The sequence below is a fragment of the Panthera leo genome, chromosome D3 (assembly GCF_018350215.1).
Source record: "Panthera leo isolate Ple1 chromosome D3, P.leo_Ple1_pat1.1, whole genome shotgun sequence".
Classification (NCBI taxonomy): Eukaryota; Metazoa; Chordata; class Mammalia; order Carnivora; family Felidae; genus Panthera; species Panthera leo.
Window position 1 is genome coordinate 47,697,708 of NC_056690.1, and position 22,407 is coordinate 47,720,114.

Consider the following 22,407-nt stretch of genomic DNA (forward strand, 5'->3'; position numbering starts at 1 on the left):
GTTGGGGCAGGTGATGGGGCATTTGCTCTCCAGGTCATCAGAGTCCCCACTGGGCCCGATCTCTCTCTCTCTCTCTCTCTCTCTCTCTCACTGTGTTTGCAATCCTGGACCAGGTGTAAGGGTGGTGAGGTTCTGCATCGTTTCCCCCTTTTCCCTAAACTCAGTATTGGTTATTATGTTCCTTTGGAGTTAAAATCATCATTACAGGCCCAGTTAATAAAAGGTAGTGTTGAGGGAAGAAGAGTCTGAGACCCATGCTACTTCTCTACTCCTTGCATGTTCTTTTCAAATTTCCGGTCCTGGGTCCAGCACACTGGCCTGAGAATGTTAGCTCGGCCCACGGGTTCTCAACCGTGGCTGTGCTGGAGTTGTCTGGGGCACTTCTGATGCCCGGGTTGCATTCTGGACCAATTGAGTCAGACTCTCCGGGAGTGCAGTTCAGGCAGTGGAGCTTTTTGAAGTCCCCTAGGTGATTGCAATGTAAAAGGTCCTTGAGAAATCATAGGAAACTTCACATTAGAGCAGTTTCCCAACCTTAGCACTATTGATTGACATTTTGGGGTGGATGATTCTTCGTTCTGGGGCCCCTGTGCTGTGGATTGTGGCATGTTTGTAGTGTCTCTAGCCTCTACCCATAGACCCAGTAGCATTCTTCCAGAGGAGAAGCATGGCATTAGATCATAAAATTATAGTCAGTAAGAGTGGCTTTTATACTGGCCCCTGCTGGTACATCAGGTCTTCCAGAAACTTCTTTGGGAATGAAGTACTAGGGGACAAAAATCTCTCTTAAGAAGCTGGTATAGGGGTGCCTGGGTGGTTCAGAGGGAGGGAGGCATCTGACTTCAGCTCAGGTCATGATCTCACAGTCCGTGAGTTCAAGCCCCATGTCAGGCTCTGTGCTGACAGCTCAGGTCCTGGAGCCTGCTTCAGATTCTGTGTCTCCCTCCCTCTCTGCCCCTCCCTGTCGTGTTCTCTCTCAAAAATAAATAAACATTAAAAAAGATTTTTTTTTCAAAGAAGCTGATATATTCCTGCCTTTCTGTTCATTTTTTTTCTCCCTTTACTACTAGGAAGGTCAACGTCAATACTAAAACACATTCAAAACCAAAACTGAAGCACAAAAAAGGTAACTACTTAGTGTATTTCCTCCTCTCTGCCTGACTCTGATTTTCCTGATAACATTTTGTTAATCTTTAAACTGACTTATGTTCCTCGGAATGAAGTAGGAAATAAGGCACCAAGCACCACACACTGCTTAGTCATGACCCAATGAACCATTGGTTGTAAGGAAGGACCTACTACACTTTTTTAAAGTTTATTTATTTTTGAGAGAGCACAGACACTAGTGGGGGAGGGGCAGAGGGAGGGAGACAGAGGATCCAAAGCAGGTTCTGTGCTGACAGCCAAGCCCCAGGTGGGGCTTGAACCCACGAACCGTGAGATCAGGACCCGAGCTGAAGTTGGACGCTTAGCTAGCTGAGCCACCCAGGGTGCCCCAGGACCTGCTACATTTGAATGACCTTGTACTCACCAGAGGATCAAGCATGTGGAGCAAGGAAGGGTCAGCTCCTTTGGCCTCGAGCTTTGTCGGGGAAGAGGCTGAACTGTGCATGTTGGAGGAGCCCAGTGGCCAGCCGTGTGACAGCCTCTAGGAGAATGAACACCAGCCTCTGCTGTTTACTAGAAAGTCTGGGAAGTCCCTTAGAAGCAAGGCTGTGAAAGGCAACTTGGGATCCATCCCTGGGATAATACCATCACCTGCTTTCCATGAATGAAGAGCAGCTTCCTTTTAGTGAAATATAACCCACTCGTTAATAACCAGCAGTTTTAAAGCCTTTAAAAAATCATTATTAAGTGTGGCTATTTCATTTTAAATGCAAAATCCTTGAATAGACCAGAGATCTTAATTTTTTTTAAATATAGCTGAGTATTTTAATTATGAATGTACTTGCATATTCTCAGCATACTTCATTATTTATGGAGCTGGTGAAAAAGCTTTTTAATTAAATAGCATGCTGGCAATCCATTGTGAAATGTATAGATGTAGGTTTTCCTAGCATTAAGAAACTAAATACACACATGAAACACTGGCCAGCACACATACTTTCACACCATGAGGTATTTGTTTCTGAATGATCTTAAAGTTTGACCAATTTTTTTTCTTTATTGGTAACAAAATAAATGGTGTAATTTTCCAGCACTCTGCATGGTTATTCACGTTCAATGCACTCGGTTAATTTGGAAATGGGGTAGAGCAGTGGTTCTCAAAGTGGGGCCCCCACACCTGGAGCAGAAGCATCACCTGGGAACCTCCTGGAATTGCACAATTTGGAGCTCCACCTCAGGCCTACTAAATCAGCAATTCTGGGCATCAGGTGGGCGCCCTGTGATGTAACAAGCCCTCCAGATGATCCTGACGCAGGCTACGGTTTGAGAATGGTGGGGTGAGCAGTCTGGGTTTCATGCATGGGGGCCCTCGCTGACAGAATAGAGTAAATCGGGCCATGCGTCAGTCTCCCCATCAAAAAAGTACTGTTGAGGATTCTCTCTTGTTTAAGGTTTAAAGGTCTGCTTGAGGTCCTCAGAGTTTCAAAGAGGTGAAAAGAGTCGTAGTAAGTGAAATATCTGAAGCACGCTGTGGTTGAAAGTTGCCCATCAATATCAGGTGTATACTTACCAATTTTGACTCAACATGTATCAGGGCTCAACTCACACATGGCCATGCTCTCCTTTCCCCAAACAAAAAGGCTCTGACATTGGAGCTGCTGCTCATTCCCCATTTTGTTGCAGGCTGTGAGGCCAGCTCTCTTCCAGAGGCACCCCATGCCTGTGTCAAGGCCGATGAGCAGGCTGTGTTACTTCCCCTGGCCAGGGGAGCCAAGGCCAGAAGGCAGAGCGATTTGGAGAAGGCCACACGGGGAGTCAGTGCCAGAGCTCGAACCAACAGCCGCCTGGCTCCCTGCTCTGTGCTTTGTCTTCTGAATGAACAAAGCTGCTTCTTAAGTACACATAAGCCAAACTGCCTTTCAAATTGCAGCCATCTACTTCGAGTTCAGATTTGCACAGCATGACATGAATTGGGCTGCAAATTATGCAGAAAACAGCCATCACATCCATCTGTGATGTCAGAATCCTCCAGTACAATGTGACCTGGTAGTATCTGAGGGAGGAGGAGTATATTGGGTCTGATTCTTTCCCGATGCAGTATGATGAATCTCCTCGCGGCTGCATTTGGCCCAGTGTGAAAAGGTTAAATATGATCGAGGTTATCCTGTGATATGTTCAAGAGCAGATTTCACCTCCAAGGGTGCAGGCGATTAGATTTTTTTAATGGTAGAGTAACTGGAAAAAGAAAACACACAAATACACTCATACCTAATGGTAAACTGAATTTATTTCCTCTTGGAAAACAATTCCAGTAATCTCCAGGTTCAGACCGCAGAGTAAACATTAATAACAGTAACATACAGGTTAGTTCAACTGATTCAAGAATTTGGCTGTGTGAAATCATTAAGGAAAACCTTGAACACTCAAAGCTTCAAATGTATCCAGGAAAAAAAAAAATCTTTGACAGTCTACATAACAACTATTGCATATATAGTGATGCTACCTGTCACATTGCAAGGCTTACAAATATATATACGGGCCTTATCCAGCTGTGGGGTTCTGTTTTGTGAGAACATCTCTTCGTGGTTTGCAAGAATCTTCAGCAATAAAAAATAGTCTTGGATTTAACCGTTGATATACCAAAAGAGAAATTCTAGGCTTAAGTGTAAATAAAAGGAAGTCCAAACATAGTCTCATTTGTAAGTTGTTTTAATCTGTCTTCCTCGAAAATACTTTCTCTTAAGCCGTTTTGCTCACATTTTTTTTTTTTAAATCCTGCCTGAACAGGGCCCAAGTCCACTTGTCTTTATAAGACCATTTTAGTATCAGACGACATAATACATGTGCAACACTTTATATACAAGGAGTCTATCCGGTGCTCAAAAGTTCAAACACATGAACATCCAACAGTTTGATAATACAAGTTTTATGGTACAATACAATGTTTCTGAATATTATACATTAACAATGAAAGTTTCGTGCAAAGAGTAAAACATGTTCCCTTTTTGTGCCACAAAAGTAATTCTCCTTGAGAGACGGAACTTGCACTAACTGCTGTGTTGGGTCATCGTATGATTCTGTAAAGAAAAAGAAAAAGGGAAGAAAACACTTAAGCGATCTTATTGTCATCAGACCAAGTAGCCATACATGCTGGTGGATTGAGAATGACGTGAACTGTGTTTCTGCACGCTGCTGGATAGGTGCTTGCCGGGGCCCTGACCCCTCGCTGCCCCCAGTGAGTACCATGGCGGGGAGAGGCAGGGCCAGCGGCCTGTGGGAGGTGAGATGGTTGGCCCATGCCTTTCCTCTTCTCTGCCTCTGCCAGGCCTTCCCAGAAGACCCTCCCACCTGCTGTCCCTTCCTACCAAAACAAGACCTGCTTTTCAAAGACCAGGATAGCACTGTTTTCACAGTTTTATTTATCTGTGCATTGTTTCCATTACAGATGCTTTTGTTCTCATCGCTCTCAGGTGGGAACGTCTTGACAGCAGAGGCTCTATCTGTCCCTGAATATGGCCTGTACAGGCAAGGGCTGCCTGGCCAACAACACACAGAGGGGGCAGGAAGCTTCCCCAGCTCCTCTCCTGGGGGGTGGGCTTGGGGCTGTCACAACATGGCTCAGGAGCACATCATAACAGCTGCACCCACCTCCAACCCCCGCGGAAGCAGCCTTTGCTGTACTTTGGTTGTCTCCTCTCCATCCACACGGTGCGTTCCCTTTCTGAGTGAACAACCTCCTCCTCCACTGGGGGATAGCCCCAGACCAGGGACATTCATTCGGAGCATAAGTCTGCAGAGGGCCTGATTTCCACCTTTCCTCCTCTGCACTGTCCCTGAGCTGTGATGTCCCATCTCTGAGCTTACACACCCTCCCCTGACGCATCTCTTCTGCTCAGAACCTTGACGTCTAGCTCGAGATACAACCAGTTCCATGCTCCTCTCATCTAAAACCAATTTCTCCCTCCTCTGCTCTCCTCCTGCATTTGCAGCGCTCATAGAGTACATATCTGAGGTCTTGTCTTTGGTTATTTGTAGGCTTGGCTCTCTCCCTATGTCAGAAATTCTGGTATTCATTCATTCATTCCTTCACAAACTTCTGTTGAACACTTGTATCACCACCTGGCGCAGCCCACAGCATTGCAGTCATCGTAAAGATGCGGCCAAGTGAATGACTAGCTAGCCAAGGGCTACTGAAGGGAATGGGATGGTCCCTGCCTTCGTGCCTTCCAAGTGCTCACAGTCTAAAGAAGAAAGTCGCACGGGCACAAGATGGCAGAGCAATATGGAAGAACTGTATCGGAAATGAACACAGAAATGCCATGATCACACCTAATATTGCTTAGCCTTTGGAGTAACGTGTGTAACGTGACATTTGAGTTGATGCTGGAAACATGAAAGGACATTGGGGATATACGGAGGGCACTCTGGGCCACCAGGCTCCCATAACTGAAGGCAATGAAGCGAGAATACACAAGGTATGTTCGTGGACCTGTAACTCGTTCAGATTGGATGGAGTCTCCTACAGTGTCCTGAACCAAGAGTACTGATGAGAAGGGAAGTTGGACGGTAGCTTGGGGCCTGGTTACGGAGCGCCTTCTGCACCTTGCTAAGGAGTTCAGGCTGGGTCGTGGAGGTGAACAGGTGCTATGGAAGTTTTTAAAGCAGAGTTTTTAAGCCTTACAGATCTTTGCTATCTCTTTATCCTCCATGATTAGCAAATTGCCTGCTCTGTGAATACTACTGAATGACCAGACGCTTGCCCGGTGGGGGCCCAGAGCACCAGGCTTCCCCTTCTCCATTTCAAACTTAGTGCATTTTTGAAGCCTGGCAACCAGTAAGATGAGGAACCTTATTTCACTCTCCCTTATTGAAAGCATACCTATTGTTATTAATGCAGTGGAAGATAAGCCTGAATCTTTTTTCCTACTTAGTAGCACTAGCCTAACAGTGCATACAGGAACAGATGATTTTTATGCCAAGCCTTTTTTTCTTTGTATTGATTCTAAATACTTCTGAAAATTATTTTTCACCAATAGGTAGACAGAAAGAGTAATCAAAATACCGAGGAGACTAAAAAACTTTCCTATTTCCTTAAAAATGAACACAGTGATGATCAGAGTTTATAAACAATACAAGAGTTCATATGTTCAAAATACCCTGTCTGAGCCTTTTGTTGTCTCAAAGGGTCAAGTCTGATCGGGTTTTTCGTTTATGACAAAAGTTACCTAAATGATAGGACACCGATGGGCAATGGATTTTTTTAAACCAAAGTTAAACAAACAAATTTAATAACATTAGTTTTAAATGTTTAAGTGCTTACAAGAGACATTCCATATTTGATAGGATTCTGGAGGTTAATAAAGGAAGATATATTGCAATCGCTCCAGTGTTTCGGTACGCGCCTCTATTCAGATACTGCAAGACGAAAACCTAACATGAATTGGCTGTAACAGTTGGCAATAGTTGTGTCTCAGATGCTTTCATCCTAAACCAAAGCCATAGAAGCCTCTTCAGAGGTGCAGAGAAATGAACAAATACATGTGAATTACTTATTACAACAGACTGAAGTTGCTACTATAAAGGATTTATGCTTTTCATATGACCAGAGAAAAAGATAGATCATTTGAGAGAAAGACAAGATTACGGCTTGGGCAATTCAAGCTTACACAAAAATAAAGAGCCCTAATACAAATAATGTGTAACTGGGAAATCTGGCACGGGACACGGTAAAGGCAGTAAGTTCTCTTGGTGTAGAGATGCCTGCATATGATTGACATTAGTTATTGTCATTTTTTTCCTTTCTTTTCTTTTTTTTTTTTGCTCCCACTCAACTGAGGGTGAAGTTAAGACAGGCTCCCTGAGTCCCGTGTCCACCCCTAGTAGTGACTGTCAGGATGGGAAGCGGGAATTCTGGTAGGCAGTCTTGGGTAAGGCATATTTGCACTGAAAGCAAAAGAAACCCAGTCCTCAAAGGCTTTCCCGCACCACCTTCAAGGAACCCTGGGCCGTGTCTGTCCCCTCACCCCTACGCTTTATTCTGAGTCACTGAAGATAGAAATGGCCCAATTTCATTTTCTTTTTTTTTTTTAATTTTTTTTTAACGTTTATTTATTTTTGAGACAGAGAGAGACAGAGCATGAACGGGGGAGGGTCAGAGAGAGAGGGAGACACAGAATCTGAAACAGGCTCCAGGCTCTGAGCAGTCAGCACAGAGCCCGACGCGGGGCTCGAACTCACGGACCGCGAGATCGTGACCTGAGCCGAAGTTGGACGCTTAACCGACTGAGCCACCCAGGCGCCCCCCAATTTCATTTTCTGAAGGAAGGAATGGGTGTCTGAACTGCATAGGTTGGGCTGACTTTAAGGACTGGAGGAAAAAGGTTCAGAGTGTGAGTCTCCAGACTTCACTGAAGATCCTGTGTTAAGAGAAACAAGAAGTTGCTTCATGGGAGCCTTCTTTTTATTTATTTATTAACAAGTGTTTTTTAACTTTATTTATTTATCTTGAGAGAGACAGAGACAGTGTGAGTGGGGAGGGGCAGAGAGAGAGGGAGAGAGACAGAATGCCCAGCAGGCTCCACGCTGAGCGTGACGCAGGGCTCGAACCCACGGAACAGTGAGATAGATCATGACCTGAGCCGTTATCAAGAGTTGGATGCTCAACTGCCTGAGCCACCCAGGCGCCCTGAATTTTTTTTAAGATCATTGACACGGTTTCTTTAGAAAGGGAGAACCGGGAACAAGTGGGAAAGATGAACAGTGGGCAAGAGAGGCACTAAGCAGGAAGAGATGGTGGGCCACTGGCCCAGCTCCCCCTTGCTCTGGCTCCGTCCAGGACACTGGTCCCGAGTCGCCACGGTACAACCGTGGATGCCCAGCAAGGAGGCTGTCAGCAAGCAGCCTTCTTCCACCTGAGAGTTTCGCGCTCTTTGGGTCCAGAGGAAACACTACACTCGAACAAAGCAGTGGGTCGTATCACTGCTTTTACACAGCAATTCACGGTCCCCAAAGTACTTTAATGCAATGACAGTTTATGGGGAAAAAGATCTGTTCCGATGAAGGGAAAGCGTTTTACATAATCGAGGAGAACACCAGCGCAAAGCGACAGGGGCGTGTGAGGGGGTGACGACAGAAAAGGAAGTAGGAAGAGAAGAAAACTTCTGAAATCCCACCGAGAGCCATATTCTACTCTGCAAAAAGCCATCTCTTGGAGACCCCATGTCTAAGTAACTGAAAATTGCAAACCATTAATCCCAGTTATGAACAGTTGTTTTACACGAGGGGGGTTTGTGTTAAGGAAAAAAAACCCCAAAAAACAAAAACAAAAACCAAATCCACAGCACACCTTAAAGCTTAAAAGAAGATCCATCTAGGTATGATACCTTAATAGCCAGGTTTCAAAAACCCACTCTCCTTACGGTAAAGGGCCCCATTTGGGAGGAGTGTGGTTTTTCCCCCCTATAAATGTGAAATTAAACTTGGAAAGCTAAAAACCAGACAAGGACCTTCAAAATTCCCTACTAGCACCATGCATGCATCTCTTTTAAAATATGAGATGCCTTTCATTTTACAAGACTGGAATTCTCATCTTGGGCTTTGGCACGCTAACAAATGATTAATTCAGCCTCCTCCTTTCTGAGAGCTGACCACATTTACTGGTCAAACGGCTTAATCCTATTTAAAATGCAATCCAAGCAAAATATTTTTAAATAAAAAATAAAACCCCGTGATCTCCTGAAACTGTTCACCTTGGCCAAGTTACCCCATTTTCCTGCGATCTTGAGGTGAATCTGAATATTCACACCAACAACAAGGATGAAGTTAAGCTTTGGAGGAAAGCCCAGGGGGAATCTACCTTCCCAGGGAGGAGAGTCTGAGTGCCCACCCCCAAAAGTTGTGGCCACAGATTGCCCTCACTTGTCCAAAATTTTGGCAGAGGTCACGTCTCGTCTGGCTCTGTAACTCTCTTGTTGCCATCAGTAAAATGTTAAGTAGTGATGGTAATAAAAATAAAAACTGCGTTTGAATGGAAGTTTTGTGAGATCTGTTGATTCAAATATGTTAATCATTTTTACCATGACTTGCCTATTTATAGCCCTTTGTCTCAAACAAATTCTGACAAGCTTTTAAAAGTAAGAAAAAGAGCCAGCATGCTACTTTAAAAAGGAAAGAAAAAAAAAATAGAAATAACAAGCTTTCCACTAATTCACCATGCCATCAGGATCCTGAATTTAAACGGCAGTTGTATTCAATTTAAATGAGATGTTTTCCAACCAGATGAAATAGGAGGCAATTGTGGCTCTGTAACAATGCAAGGCGGGAAGAAATAAAAGAAATATAAAGATTAAGTGTGGCTGTTTCTTTCAACAGATGGTGACAGCACCATGGCGGCGTGTTGTTTTTTCTTTAGTTGAAGAATGCAAACATCCGTAATCAATCATCACTGATTAACTAATTATATTAGCCTTCCTTTTATCACTAGGGTTGGACCTTTATCTGTAAACACTATGGATAATCTGTATGCTCGTATTTTTCCAGAGGCATATTTCAGCACACATACAGTTACGGGCTGCACGCAGAATTCTACATTACCGTCCACCTTTAAGCCCTACTGCTTTTTTTTATTTTTTATTTTATTTTTTTTAAACAAAAGCAATTGGTTTCCAACAGGCTGGATAATAAGTCTTTTGACCTGCATTCTTCTTTGACCCATTAAGGTCACCCCTGTGCTCGGGCATATAGCTGACTTAGGAAATGCCTGCAAGTCCTACATTTCATCTCCTGCCCACTCAAAATAAAGCTTTCTTTAAATGTGTCTGTACGGGTCCCTGAAGGCCAAAGAGGCATCCCTGTAGTGGGCAATGGAGGGACAGAAGCTTCTGCCTTTATTAATGAATGCAGACCATTATGAGTCTGGCTGGCTCCTTCCCTGTTCCCAGAAGCATATACTGTACGTGACTTAAAATGCTAGAATATTGACACAAAGCGAGCCGGGCACCCCTAAGGAAAATTACTCCTTGGATATAATGTAGGCTCGTAACAGCTATTAGAGTACAAAATAAAACCCTCCGGGATCAAACTGACATATACCGCATTCCACCTAGTCCTCAAACATTAGAAGAATTTCTTTGTGAAGGCATTCTCAAGGACAGCATTAAACTGACTTTTGTAGCAATCTGCAACAGCTTTTTGGCTCAGAGCTTTTAGTACTAAATCTCTGGTTTGAATCAATACAAGTACTATATCTTCTACATTAATCAATACATTTGGTTCAATACATGTTCTATTAAATTATACTTTCTAATCAAGATTTTTACATTTCCACCCTCTCTCTTTTTCACCCCCAACTTCTTTTGCTAGCGAAATAGTTTTAAAAGTGTAGGCACCTCATGACGACGGGATACTGGGGTTTATTTCCCCCCACACGCTAGAGAAAAACTATGGCAAAGGGCAGCCTTTAAACGCCTTAATAAGGTTAATGGGATGTGAATGTAATAAATGAACATTTTCGAAGTCCAAACAACTACAGAAGTACTCAGAGTTTTAAATTAATTAAAACTGAAACTGCTACAGTGCTAGAAGTACCATTAGTAATGTTCTAAAAATTACACGGAAGACCCAAATCATCCAGAAGTACCAATTAGACCCCATTTTGCCACCCCAGAGTTTCCACTCTCCACAATCCATGTAATTCCTGGCTGGAGAAATTTTGGGTAATTGTGTTTCGCGAACCTTACCCGGGAACCCGCAGGAACATACACATGGGTATGTGCAATTTTGTAAGATATGTTATATTTTAATGAATAGTCCTTAAAAGATAAATAATATTTCCCAAAGTGTTTTGGGACTCTGAAAACATAAATAGCCATTTTCATAGCCAGGAAAGCTGACTCATAATTTTTACTTTGGTAGAATTTACTAAAATGGGGTCCTACTCTTTTGTTTTGACACAGCAATGGCATTTCAGAAACTGTCATATGCTTTTGCCCCTCTCTTTAATGCCATGAATGTTGCATCTATGATCATGTTTGCACTGACAGAATTTCCCTTTGTATTTTTTCACATGGTAATACCATCGCCATGAACTTACAGAGACACGGGTGCATTTTCTTTTGACATTTAACAGTTCACATGGGCTTGGCCTGACATCTCAAAGCATTTTCTGGATGACACCAAGTCATATTAAAGCAAAATGTGAAAGGGTGTCATCAGAAGTGACCAGAAAAATACAAGATCTTAACGATAGAAAAGGACCATTAGGTTATTTAGTCGGTCCCCTTGCTAGAACAGAATTGTTTTATAAAGTTCGTACTCCAGGCTAATTTTAAGTGGTTCTGGCAATGACGTTTCCATCACATCTCCCATAAGAAATGATTTCACATTCTAGTAAATTTCACTGAATTACATTTTTATTGTTGTTGTTCTTTGAACATTCATGTTAAATAAGCCTAGAAAAGGATGGTCTGAGATAACCTTGAAGCATGCGGACATTGGCATGTTCATGAGTTTATGTTTAGAAGTCTTGGCCATATATTTGCAGCATTAAGCTCTTCTCTCTCATCCAAAGGAAACCAAAAGACAATCCAAGAAGCCATTTCTTAGTCATTACACAAAATGTGTCACTCAATTGCTTTGTTCTAGAGAGAAGCCTACAAATTAAATAGATTCTAGAAGGCCAGTGGGACTTGCCTTTCAACAGTCAACCCCAACACTATTGACATGTTGGGCTGGACAATTCCTTGCTTGGCGGGGGGTGGGGCGGGGGTTGTCCTCTGCACTGTGGGATGTTCAGCAGCATCTCTGGCCTCTATCAAAAACATGCCTGTTGTCGCAACCATAACTGTCTCTAGACATTGCCACGTATTCCCTGGTGGGGAAAACAATCACCCCCAATTGACGATCACTGTTTTACAGTGTTTTGAAAACACAATGAGTTTGCTGTGCCATACTTGAGCATGCTGCATAGCCTTCAGGCCAAGAGGTATCTCCTCCGCTAAATCTAAAAACAAACAAAAAGGATAGCAAAAGGGACACATACACTGCATGGGGCTATATCACATACCATCTTCAAATATAGTCAATGGGGGCGAGTGGGCGATTGTTGAGAACTTTTGGAAAGGATACGTAATATCCTTTGAGATATATCATAAATGGCATTGCTTGTATGAAGAATCGAGTGTCTCCAAAAATGTCCACTCATTCAGCAATGTGACATCCATGTACCATCAGTGAACAAAGGTAGTACATTTTCGTGGCAATTAATCAATGCCGTTTTAGGAATATTTGCAATCTAACAAAGGATCGATATTAAACTTAGAATTCATATATAAGGTATGAATAGTTGGACTATCTACTTTGAACAAACAGAAGAGCCGTCATCCTTAATTTGCTGATCTAGATTTAATAGCAGGCATCAATTATATGTGTAAGTAATGAATACGTCAGAGAACCAAAGAAATGATTTCAGAGCTGGGAGGGTCTTAGCAGCACCTGTTCTGATATCTCATTTTATAGATAAAGAAATTAAGACCCAGAGAGTATAAGCCAGCTTCCAAGGTCTTCTAGCTACTCCGGTGGCTCAGCTGGCTTTGGGTGTGAAGCAATTGCTGAGTGGCACTGGTTGATGTGTTCTAATCTCTGGGCGGGGCCGGCAGCAGAGATGACGGACACCCACCCTCACGGCACTCACCAGCTACAGCGAGGATGGGATGCTACGGGCCACAGAGAAAGGACACCTCACCTCTTGTGAGAGACAGTCGACTTAGTTCTCAGAGGAGTCACACTTGCCTGGTGCTGGAGTGATGAGGAGAAGGTTAGAAGGGAATGACGGGCACCAGAGGGAGAGTAAGTGTGAATCAGGCTGAGAATCGGGGGAGAGGGTGTAGACCATTCAGGACAGGAAGTCATCTGTAGGGCAGGAGATTGTTCAGGCTGGGCAGAGACGTGGGGAGCCCCTTCAGAAAGAGCCTCTTTTCGTTACAGGCGCTCTTTCTCACAACATCAAACCAAGTTGGGAAAGCCTATGGTGGTTAACACTGTCCCAAGAATACCCACCTACTTACCTTAGCCTTGGTCTAGGATGAGTCTTCTGAAGCCTAAGCAAGGACTAATTTTCGAAATAATGCCATGTCCAAATTGCTAATGTAGAACAATTTTCTAGAATTTGGACAGTTAAACATCAGAGAAATAAAACAAGCCACTCTGGCCCACCAGTTTCAAAAGGGCAGTACTGCTCATGGGTCACACATGGGAAACGCTAACATCGTCATAATTTCATTTTTCATTGAAATCTTAGAAACGATAGTAAAATTTCAGTTGCTAGCTGACCCTTATCCGTTTCACCTACCTGCCAGGCTTACATTTTCCCATTTTGGAACTGGCAATAGCACACAGTATCTACTATGTTAACTGGAAGCCTAGACTAAAAAGAGCACAGCAGCCGCTGGGAAATACATTACAAGTATAAGGTTTATTTTTTAAACAGAACAGTGAGTTGAACTACTTGTTTACATGCAAGGAGCCAAAAGAAAATTTAAATCAAACTATACAAACCAGCAAAAGTGAAAGTGAGGCTGAAGCCAAAAGATGCTGCTCGGATTCTACAAGTGCAGGATCCCAGCGTATTATGGGACAGAAGGCTTTGATAGGCAATACAGTCTAATAAGATATTCAGGGATTAAGTCAGTGCTTCACGGACAGATGTGTCCATGTGCCAGTTGTTGCTAAGCTTTAATTTTTCCCCCTGCAATGTTTAATTTATCACACTGGCGCTTTCTAAACTAGAACATCTGTAAACAAGGTTAAGAATGACCTCCTTCCAATTTTACATCGGTGAACAGTGCCCTTCTCCGTGCTCTAATTTTAGATACCTTAAAGATAAATAAATCTGCGGGAGGAAGAAAAAAAAAAGAAGGCTTGTCTGACACTGTAATGTGTTCATCTTGGGCGAATACAAATTTCCTTTCCACCCGGCTCTTGATGAACACAACCGACTCTTGCTGCCCAACCCATATTCAGGCACCCCCTTCCCAGTCAAACGCAATTAAACAAACTTCTGCTAAATATTTAACAGCCTCGTGTAGTAATTAGCAGCAAATAATGGGAGCTTAAATTGATAATTGCTCAGAACTGTGCTCTTGCCAACACGACAAGTTTCCCGCTCCTCCCTTTTCTCTTAGATTTTGAATCCCGGAAGGTTTTGTTTTTAAAGGACTTAGTTAGTGAGATTACCCTCGGTCACGTTACTTGGCCCAAGACCTTGCAGTCAACTTGGGCGAGTTTTGCCATCAGCTGCAAGATTCTACCCGCATCACTTATTTCATTTGTGTTTTTGAAATCCATTGAAATTTAAAGTTACATACCTGAAAGCTGCTGGAACAGGGCATTGATTTAAAAACTGACTGGCAGGCTTAGGATTTAAACTCTGGTCCACTAGATTCAAAAGGTCATCTGATTAGAATGAGAGACGCACAAGGCTTGTAATTTATATTCAAAGGGTAACCTTTGTAGGGAGAAGGAGGGAGCAAGAAAGGACTCTTTCTGCTTTTCCGCTTGATACGGACAAGGATTCCCTTCAACCAAATTCCAACAATTATGAAAAATAGTTTATTGAACTTGGCCAAAAAGCGAAAGAAATGCCACTTCCTTGCAGTGTATTACTTCTATTAAAAACACCGCCACACTCCCTAGGAGGTGAAGTCGTATTAAGAGTAAGTCAAACGCGTTATAAATCATTAAGAGTAACAGCAAAAAGTCTTTCCTCATCACAAGCAACCAGATGCTTGTCTACTAGAGCATTTGCTTTAGTACATAAAACGGATAAAACTATAAAAGGACAACATTTGACTTGCATCATTTACATGATTAAACTGCCTAAGTGTAAGCATGCATGTGCACATCCATGCCAGAGCTGGATGTTGGAGTGAGCATGTGCCGTGGGGGGGGGGGGGGGGGCGGGGATGTTACATCCGTGCATGGGTTCTACAAGGTAAAATCCCTGGTGTTTGCCTCTGATCTTTCTGTCCCTCATCGCTCATATATTCCTCCATGGAGAATGCAATTAGAAGGAGCCCAAAGTAGCCTCGCTTTAAATTCTTTTTTTTTTTTTTTAAGTTTACTTATTTATTTTGAGAGAGAGCACATGCACACGAGCAGGGGAAGGGCAGAGAGAGAGAAGGAGAGAGAGAATCTCAAGCAGGCTCCACATAGTCAGCACAGAGCCTGATGTGGGGCTCGAATTCATGAACCACGAGATCATGACCTGAGCTGAAATCAAGAGTCAGACACTTAACTGACTGAGCCACCCAGGCGCCCCTGCCCTTGTTTTAAATTCTAAGAAAGTCTTTTTAACATGCGAGTATTTCACAAATTTAAGTCTATTTGGGTGTCCCTCACTTTAAAGTAAAACAAAAACAACCCAAAAACTCTGGTTTGGAGAGAGGAGAAATAATGTCACACTCGAGGTGGGTGCTTGTTTTCTTGCTCGCTCTTTCCTCTCCTTTTTCCTCTGTGTGTTTTTGTGTACTGTAGAAAGTTTCCAGTCCCCTTTCTCTAATAACCTCCCACCTCCTCATTCCCTGAAATCACCCGTTTATTAGCCAGTTCACACAGGCAGGCACGAAGAGAGGAAATTGGGAATGCTTAAGTGTATCTCTTATCCTTCACTGAGCCTCGTCAGGTCTTCAGGTTTATTCGTATTTTCTCCTGTCCATCATCTACTCTTGTCTCGGGATCTTTCGGGCCTTACAATGGCGGAGCTATCCCCGGCTTTCCATCCGGCCAAGAGGAGCTTCTGTTTCCTTCAGAAACCCCCACATTAAACTCCCATTCTCCTCCCACGTCCTGGGCACCTTTTCTGGAACTGCTTCCAGGTCTCTGCGGGACAGTTTCCTCCCCTCTCAGGGTACACAGAGCTTCTAGAGGGACAGCCTCTTGTTCCCCCCGCACAAAGATGTGCTGTAACTATGGTGAGAGCAATCTATAACCCTCCCGTCCTTATATAATTTGCTACTCCAAGTTAATTTTAATTCATTACAATAAAGCAATATAATTAAAAAAATAACTCTTTAAAGTGAAGTATTTAACATGATCCTGGAAGAAAGACAGCTCTAACAGAGGGCCAGGCGGCAGGCGCGGTGCACACTCATGCAAATTCAAAGGTGAGCTGTAAACCAGTACATGCAGCAACACTGCTATGCATAAAGGGCCTGGCAACGGGAGGCCTCATTCTAATCAGTCCTCAAAGGAACCTGCCATACAGAAGTGGCACTTATTCTAATTTAAAGCCCTCATGCTTTGCTTCAGTGTTGCAAAATTTATAAAAGAATAACTTCATTAAACCGCCTGGCACTTCAAACACAAATGCAAACCAGCCACAACACAGAAGGAGCTGGACAAGAGGAAGAGAAATATTCCCAGAGAGTTGTTAACTCGGATATTAAAATGAAGTCTGTGTTTGGGCGCTTCTCTCGCTGATGACCGGGTTTGACGCGCAACTTTCCTTCACCAAGGATTGCTGCCACACGGCTCTTTACTTCTGTCATGAGGCCTGTTACTCCTCTGAGTCTGCCTAATAACACTGGAAATCATTCAAAGCGGTTCGGCAAGCCACATCACATGCAGAAATACGTCTGGCAGTACATAAATGAGCGCTATTCAATGTCCCTTTCCTGGTCTGCAGAGAGGAGACTGATTCTGAATACACACTATTATAGTTTCCATTCGCCAGGGTATATATTTCAGACTCTCCTAAGTTGTTGAAAAACTAATGTAAAAAAAAATCCCCCCCCCCCCCCAACCTCCGTCTTCAAGAAAGAAAGCAGTAATAAGGGCTAAGTAGAAACAATCTGCCCAACCCATGCCCAGCACTGGAGAAAAGTTATTGTCACATCCTAAAACACACGCTTTCAAGGAAAATTCTGTTTCTCCCTGGAATCAAAGAATCAAAGACATGCTACAGTAAAATAACTTCAGGCTAGATTTCTAAGCTACGATGCAGTTTGTGTCAGAACACACATCATTTCGTGCTGTCAGCATATTTCTCCAAATCATTTCATTTATTTATTTTTTGGGGGGGGATGCAATGCAAAGACAAAGCTAGAAGCCTGTTGAAAAACTCCAACCCTCTGAGACAGTGCGTGTCACATACAAGCTGTATTATGCTCTGAGATCTTGAGAGATCCCAGTAATAAAGGGCCCCCCTCCTGTTCGGTGTTTCTCAATACCCACATCCAAATTTGGGCTGAGATTCTGTGACAATGAGAATAGAGCAAGCATTCGAACCTCTTGAAAATGATAACCCATGGATGGAGAAGAGGTAATGACCTCAGGGTAAATCCCTGAAGGTGAATCTCTCCAAAGGTGCATAACAGAAGACGTTTATTCCAGCTACCTTTCAGAACTGGGCGGTGGGGTCTTGCTCTTGTTATTGGATACTCATGCCGGCTGAGCAGCGGACAGATGGACACCATGGATGTGAACACTGGTGATCGCCAAAACCAAAAAAGCCCCAAAACCAAAAAACAACAACAATGCAGTGTCATGTGATTCAGTTCATCCCTAGGATAAACAAATACTGACGTTAATGCTCTACATCTTTAGGAAGATGTTTTACAGTGCCGAAGGCTCTTTTCCATTCACATAAGGCAATATAGCGGTGAAAGTAGGTTTCTATTATTTTTCTTCTCCATGAATAAAATAGGGCTAATCAGATGGAATGAATGAGCTAATTCAATTACAGGCAGCCTTTATTGTGCAATAAAATATGGATTATTGATCTTGTGGAGTTGGCAACGCATGATGCAAATTCAGTGCATGGGACCTGAAGATGGGAGTTTGACTGTTCTTATTCATGATAAAACCAGCAAAACAACGCTAACTAATTAAACCCAGTGCTTCAAAAGGGGACGGATAAGAGGTCACCTCACAGGGCTGGAACAGGAGCCTGAGGAGACCCTGTTAGCAAGGGAGCCATCCCTTGTTAGATTCCTACAACGAAGGAAGGGGGCATGGCTGGGCTCCTCAGGCCCATCTGTGGAGAGGAAAGCGAAAACTTGTTGGGTGGACTGAAATTTACTTGATAGGCACCTTGCTACAAATCCAATTTGGTCCCGTTATAAGAACGAATGTATTGTTGCAGCTTTGCACTCGTTTGAAATACAGCGCCAGACTGTTTTAGCAGAATCCTTTGGTCCTTTATCTCTTAAAAAAAAAGAAATGCAATAATCAACGCTGTTAGAAAGAAAGCAGCTCTGAGTATGAGGGTCACGTGGAAAGGAAAGCGTATGCAGTCAACACTAAAGGGAAAAAAGAAGGTGAGCTCTGATATTCGATGTATATTTACACACCTCAGTTCTGCTTTCCCATTTCCCCTTATAAATCTGCCCCCAGATACTGTGGCCTGCTGATTGTGTTTGTACTCTGCTACAGAGCGCACACCAGACTGTCTCTGTATTCCTTATAAACTTCTCCCTGCCTTCCCTGCAAAGCTGGCATTCTTCCTTTTGACCAGGTTCATCCTCTACCTTTCTACGGACCACAGCGAGCCCGCCCACCATCCCCCTCCCCTGCCCGCCGCAGCACAGAAATATGCTCTTTTCTCCCCTAATTTTTCTTTTTGAAGAGTCAAAATGGGTTCCGTGTTTTGGTAGGCATCCCTCCAAAGCATAGGTAAGCGTACATGTGGCATGTTTTCGAAAAAGACTCCGGCGGAAGGGAGGAATCAGAGATGCTAAACAACGCCACGCAAAGTTGCAGACTGTTCGGCTACAGTCCAGAAAATGAATCCAATTTTTCATTCTGTCGTTATAAATATTTCATCGCAAATGGTACTGATTTTCTGCAACTGTGGTTAAGCAAAGGGCCTCTGTGTGAATATTTAAGAAAAAAAAAAAAAAGAGGAGGAAGACAACGAAGAAGAAGGAGGGGGAATGAAAGATTAGCCACCAATTAATTTCTTACTTTAAATGTAAAAGATTCTGGGAGAAATTCAACAGTGATGTAGTGTGTGACTCAAAGAAGGAGAAGAAAAAAAACATTTACTCTGCTCTTCTTCTGACAGTTTCTCATAAAATATCTGCAGCCCATCTATCTTTTAGTACTCCAGGCTCCTCTGGAGAGCAGAAAATGGTGGTTTAAAGCTCACTTCAGTGCCAGTCTGCGGGAGATTGCTTTCCACAGGACCCCCGCTGATGGAGGCCTAGGGGAAGAGGCCCAGGAGTTATTCAATCAGCCCGAGACTCTGGGGCGGCTGGGGGTCCTTTGAGGGCTGATTATAAAGCTGCCCTCCTGTTGCCTGCCTCGGAACAGAATGAAATGAGCAGCCTCTTGCTGAGCAGATACTGCAAGAAGGAATTTCACCTGTCATGGAGTTTGTCAGAATTTCAGGATTTATCTTGGTGCAAAATTAATAAAATACCAACCAGGATTTCAGGCTGACTACTCAGCTGTGTCATCTCAAAGTGATCTTTCACCCAGGAAAACCTGGACAGTGAGTACAGCCACTCTTGCCTTACTTTCCCTTCGGAGGGTGAGCGAGACGATGTAATACCACCCAGACATCGGGATGAGATTTTGAACCAATTACACACAAGGCCGAATTACGTGTGGGTGCTACTGTCTTAATGTGTGACCTCTCACCCCGCTGCTGTAGTTCTAAAGCCTCTTTGGAATAAGCCCAAGTTTGAGGCATAAAAAGGCCATTTCTGCAGCTTATAACACAGTAGGTCCCCTATGGCATCACATCTGTTAAATTCATACACTGGTATTTCAGGCCTGAATTTGATTTATCTTTTAAAAAGGAGTACGAACAACAGACGATGTTAAGAGCACAGATTGTGAAACATTACAAATTAATCCTGGGTCCGCCGTGAACCGGGAGGGGCAGTATCATCTTTCGTTTTAACAGGCTGTGCCCTCCTGTCCGGTCACCCTCTGGGCTCCCCGCCGAGTGTGGGAGTGGGGAGTGGGGCGGGAGGCCCCCTGAGGGGATGGGACAGGCAGGGAACAAGTCTCCCTGCCAGCTCTGGGGCTCTGGGCTGCAGCCAGTTTTGGAGCTGGGTGTCTCTGCTCATTCTACTTCAGAAGGTGGCTTGCACCACGCAGATCACCAGAGTGTGTAAGAGGGGTTCTGCGAAGCCCGGGGTTAGGGCATTTTGAGCACAGGCTTGCGGAGCCCCGAGGCAATTAGCTCTGGTCCTCAGAGTTGGGGGGCGTCACATTGCAGATGGGGCAGCATGTGGGGGACCGGGTTGGCGCTCACGCCACCGGCTGACCTGAGCCACGGGACAGAGGGCATGCACATTTCTCAGATCCAACTCTGGACTCTGAACTCAGGTTCAGGACAGACGTGACTCCAATCGCAACGCACACCTTGTCTGCTGTCCCCGGCCTCCTGTCGCGCTCAGACCATGGGTGCCCCTTACTAATCGGCGATTGGCAGCACATCCCCGGCTCCCAGAGTCAGCGATTGGTTTAAGGCCATTGCCGCCTGTCCGTGTTCTACGTGAGACATTAAACGACACCGTAATGCGTCCCTTCCAGCTCTTCTCCTAGTTCCAGGACAGTCCCGTTTTGGAGCGCCACCTTTAACAAAGCAGTAGTGGCCCGACAACGTTTCCGAGATCTCAGGAAAAAGTGAGAAAGAGAGAGGGAAAGCTTGCAAGCGAAGGCACAGATGGTGGGCGGAGACGCAGGGTGCTCTCAGCAGGCTTCAGTGGAGATGCATTAACTCCACAGAGGGATGAGGGCTTCCCACCAGTACCATCATGAATTATAACTGAGTATGGGAGTGAGGTCTTAGCGCCTGGCTCACAGCAAATAGACTGTTCTAGTTTCCTGCCCAATCACCTTTCACCCTTATAAACTCAAAGCATAGCAAAGCTCACTGCTGCTATTTAATGGTATCCCGGTAGCCTTTTATGTGTCTAGAAGGCGTGCAAACTTAGCAGATGTGCCCAGTGGTGTAAGTCAGATAATTACAAAATTAAGTTTTGGCGATGTCAGAAAAGGAAACCTTTCACGGGTGATTCGGGTTTCCAGTGAGAGGTGGTCTTCTGTCAGCCGGGGAACGGAATCAAAGCAGGAGGGGGCGGGCGCGAAAGAAAGATGCCCACCTCTCAGACACCCTGGGTACCCGGGAAGAGCCTCCCTTTCGCGCACTTTCTCCTCCCCTTACGGGAAGGCAGTTCTTGCCCAGTTGGTTAGTTCTCCCACTCGCGCATTCGATGAAGTTATCAATGAAGGAGGTCTGTTATTTTAGGCAGTTTAAAATTTCACCGCTTTTAAAGGACTCGTTTACCCTGCCTTTCACTCCCGTTTAAAGCCTTGGAGTTGCTGTTCTAAATGACAGCACCGCGAGCGAGCACTGCTTTTAAGCACTATTCATCTCACCCGCCACATCTCAGGCTTTTACAGAACACTGCTCTCTCTCTCCAATAAGGGGAACTTACTCTTTCATAGCTGCAGGGCAGAGCCTGTTCCGAGCTGTAGATTCGCTGCAAATATAACAATAAAGGATACAAATGTGAATTCCTCTTAAAATACACGCTTGGCTCTGAAGCTGCCTTGCCTTAGCAAACTCGATCAAGAGCAGCCTATCAATCTTTCTCCAAATGCACAGCAACAGCTCATTTCGCGCGGCTGTCCGATGGATCGCCACATCGATGGATCAGAAGGCGCGGGAATGAATTCTTTGCTCATTTCAGGGGATTTATAGTTGAAGTCCATGATTACCATCTCTCTTTCTCTAATTGTCACAACAGTTGGTTATGGGGGTGGTGTTTTCCAATAGTCGGGTAAAAGTTTGTAAACACAAAGGCTCTATTCTTGGCATTTTGTCTCTGCTAATGTGAGGAAGCTGATCCGTGTGTGGAGCAAACATCTAAAATAGGAACATATGTGGGAATTTAACGTGCCTCTCCGGATTGCAGAATGTTCTAGAAATTTGGATTTCCAGGTCTCTCCAAAGGATCTGACTGAAAACGTGGTGAGACAGAACTCTGTCTTTACAGGACAATCATGCCCGCAGTTTCTCGTTCCTAAAGGAGGCAGATCTTCTGGCGCTGCGGCAGCAGGCTGTCTTGGCGACATACAAGGTGGCAGGGCCAGCAAAGCCCAGCCAAGGCAGAATGTGGCAGAGGTGATGAACATTTCCAGGGGGTGGGGAGGGAGGGGGCTGTGGAACTGGCCACAGTGCTCTTCAGTACACCCTAGCTGGATGCTCCATAAAGTCGCACTGATGGCAGTTCGGAGATGGCCATCTGTCGTCAACTCTGGGCCAGACAAAAAAATAATGTAATGGCA

The 22,407-nt window shown here is 44.3% G+C and overlaps 1 protein-coding gene across 1 annotated transcript in view; it reads right to left on the reverse strand.

The window, feature by feature from the left end:
* Positions 1–3,357: 3,357 nt before the first annotated feature.
* ZNF521 (zinc finger protein 521) overlaps positions 3,358–22,407 on the reverse strand; it is a 278,899-nt gene continuing 259,849 nt past the window's right edge. Inside the window, exon 8 of the mRNA XM_042910390.1 lies at positions 3,358–4,184. Within this exon, the coding sequence (XP_042766324.1) occupies positions 4,155–4,184 (30 nt within the window). The 3' untranslated portion in view covers positions 3,358–4,154. The remainder of the gene's footprint in view (positions 4,185–22,407) is intronic.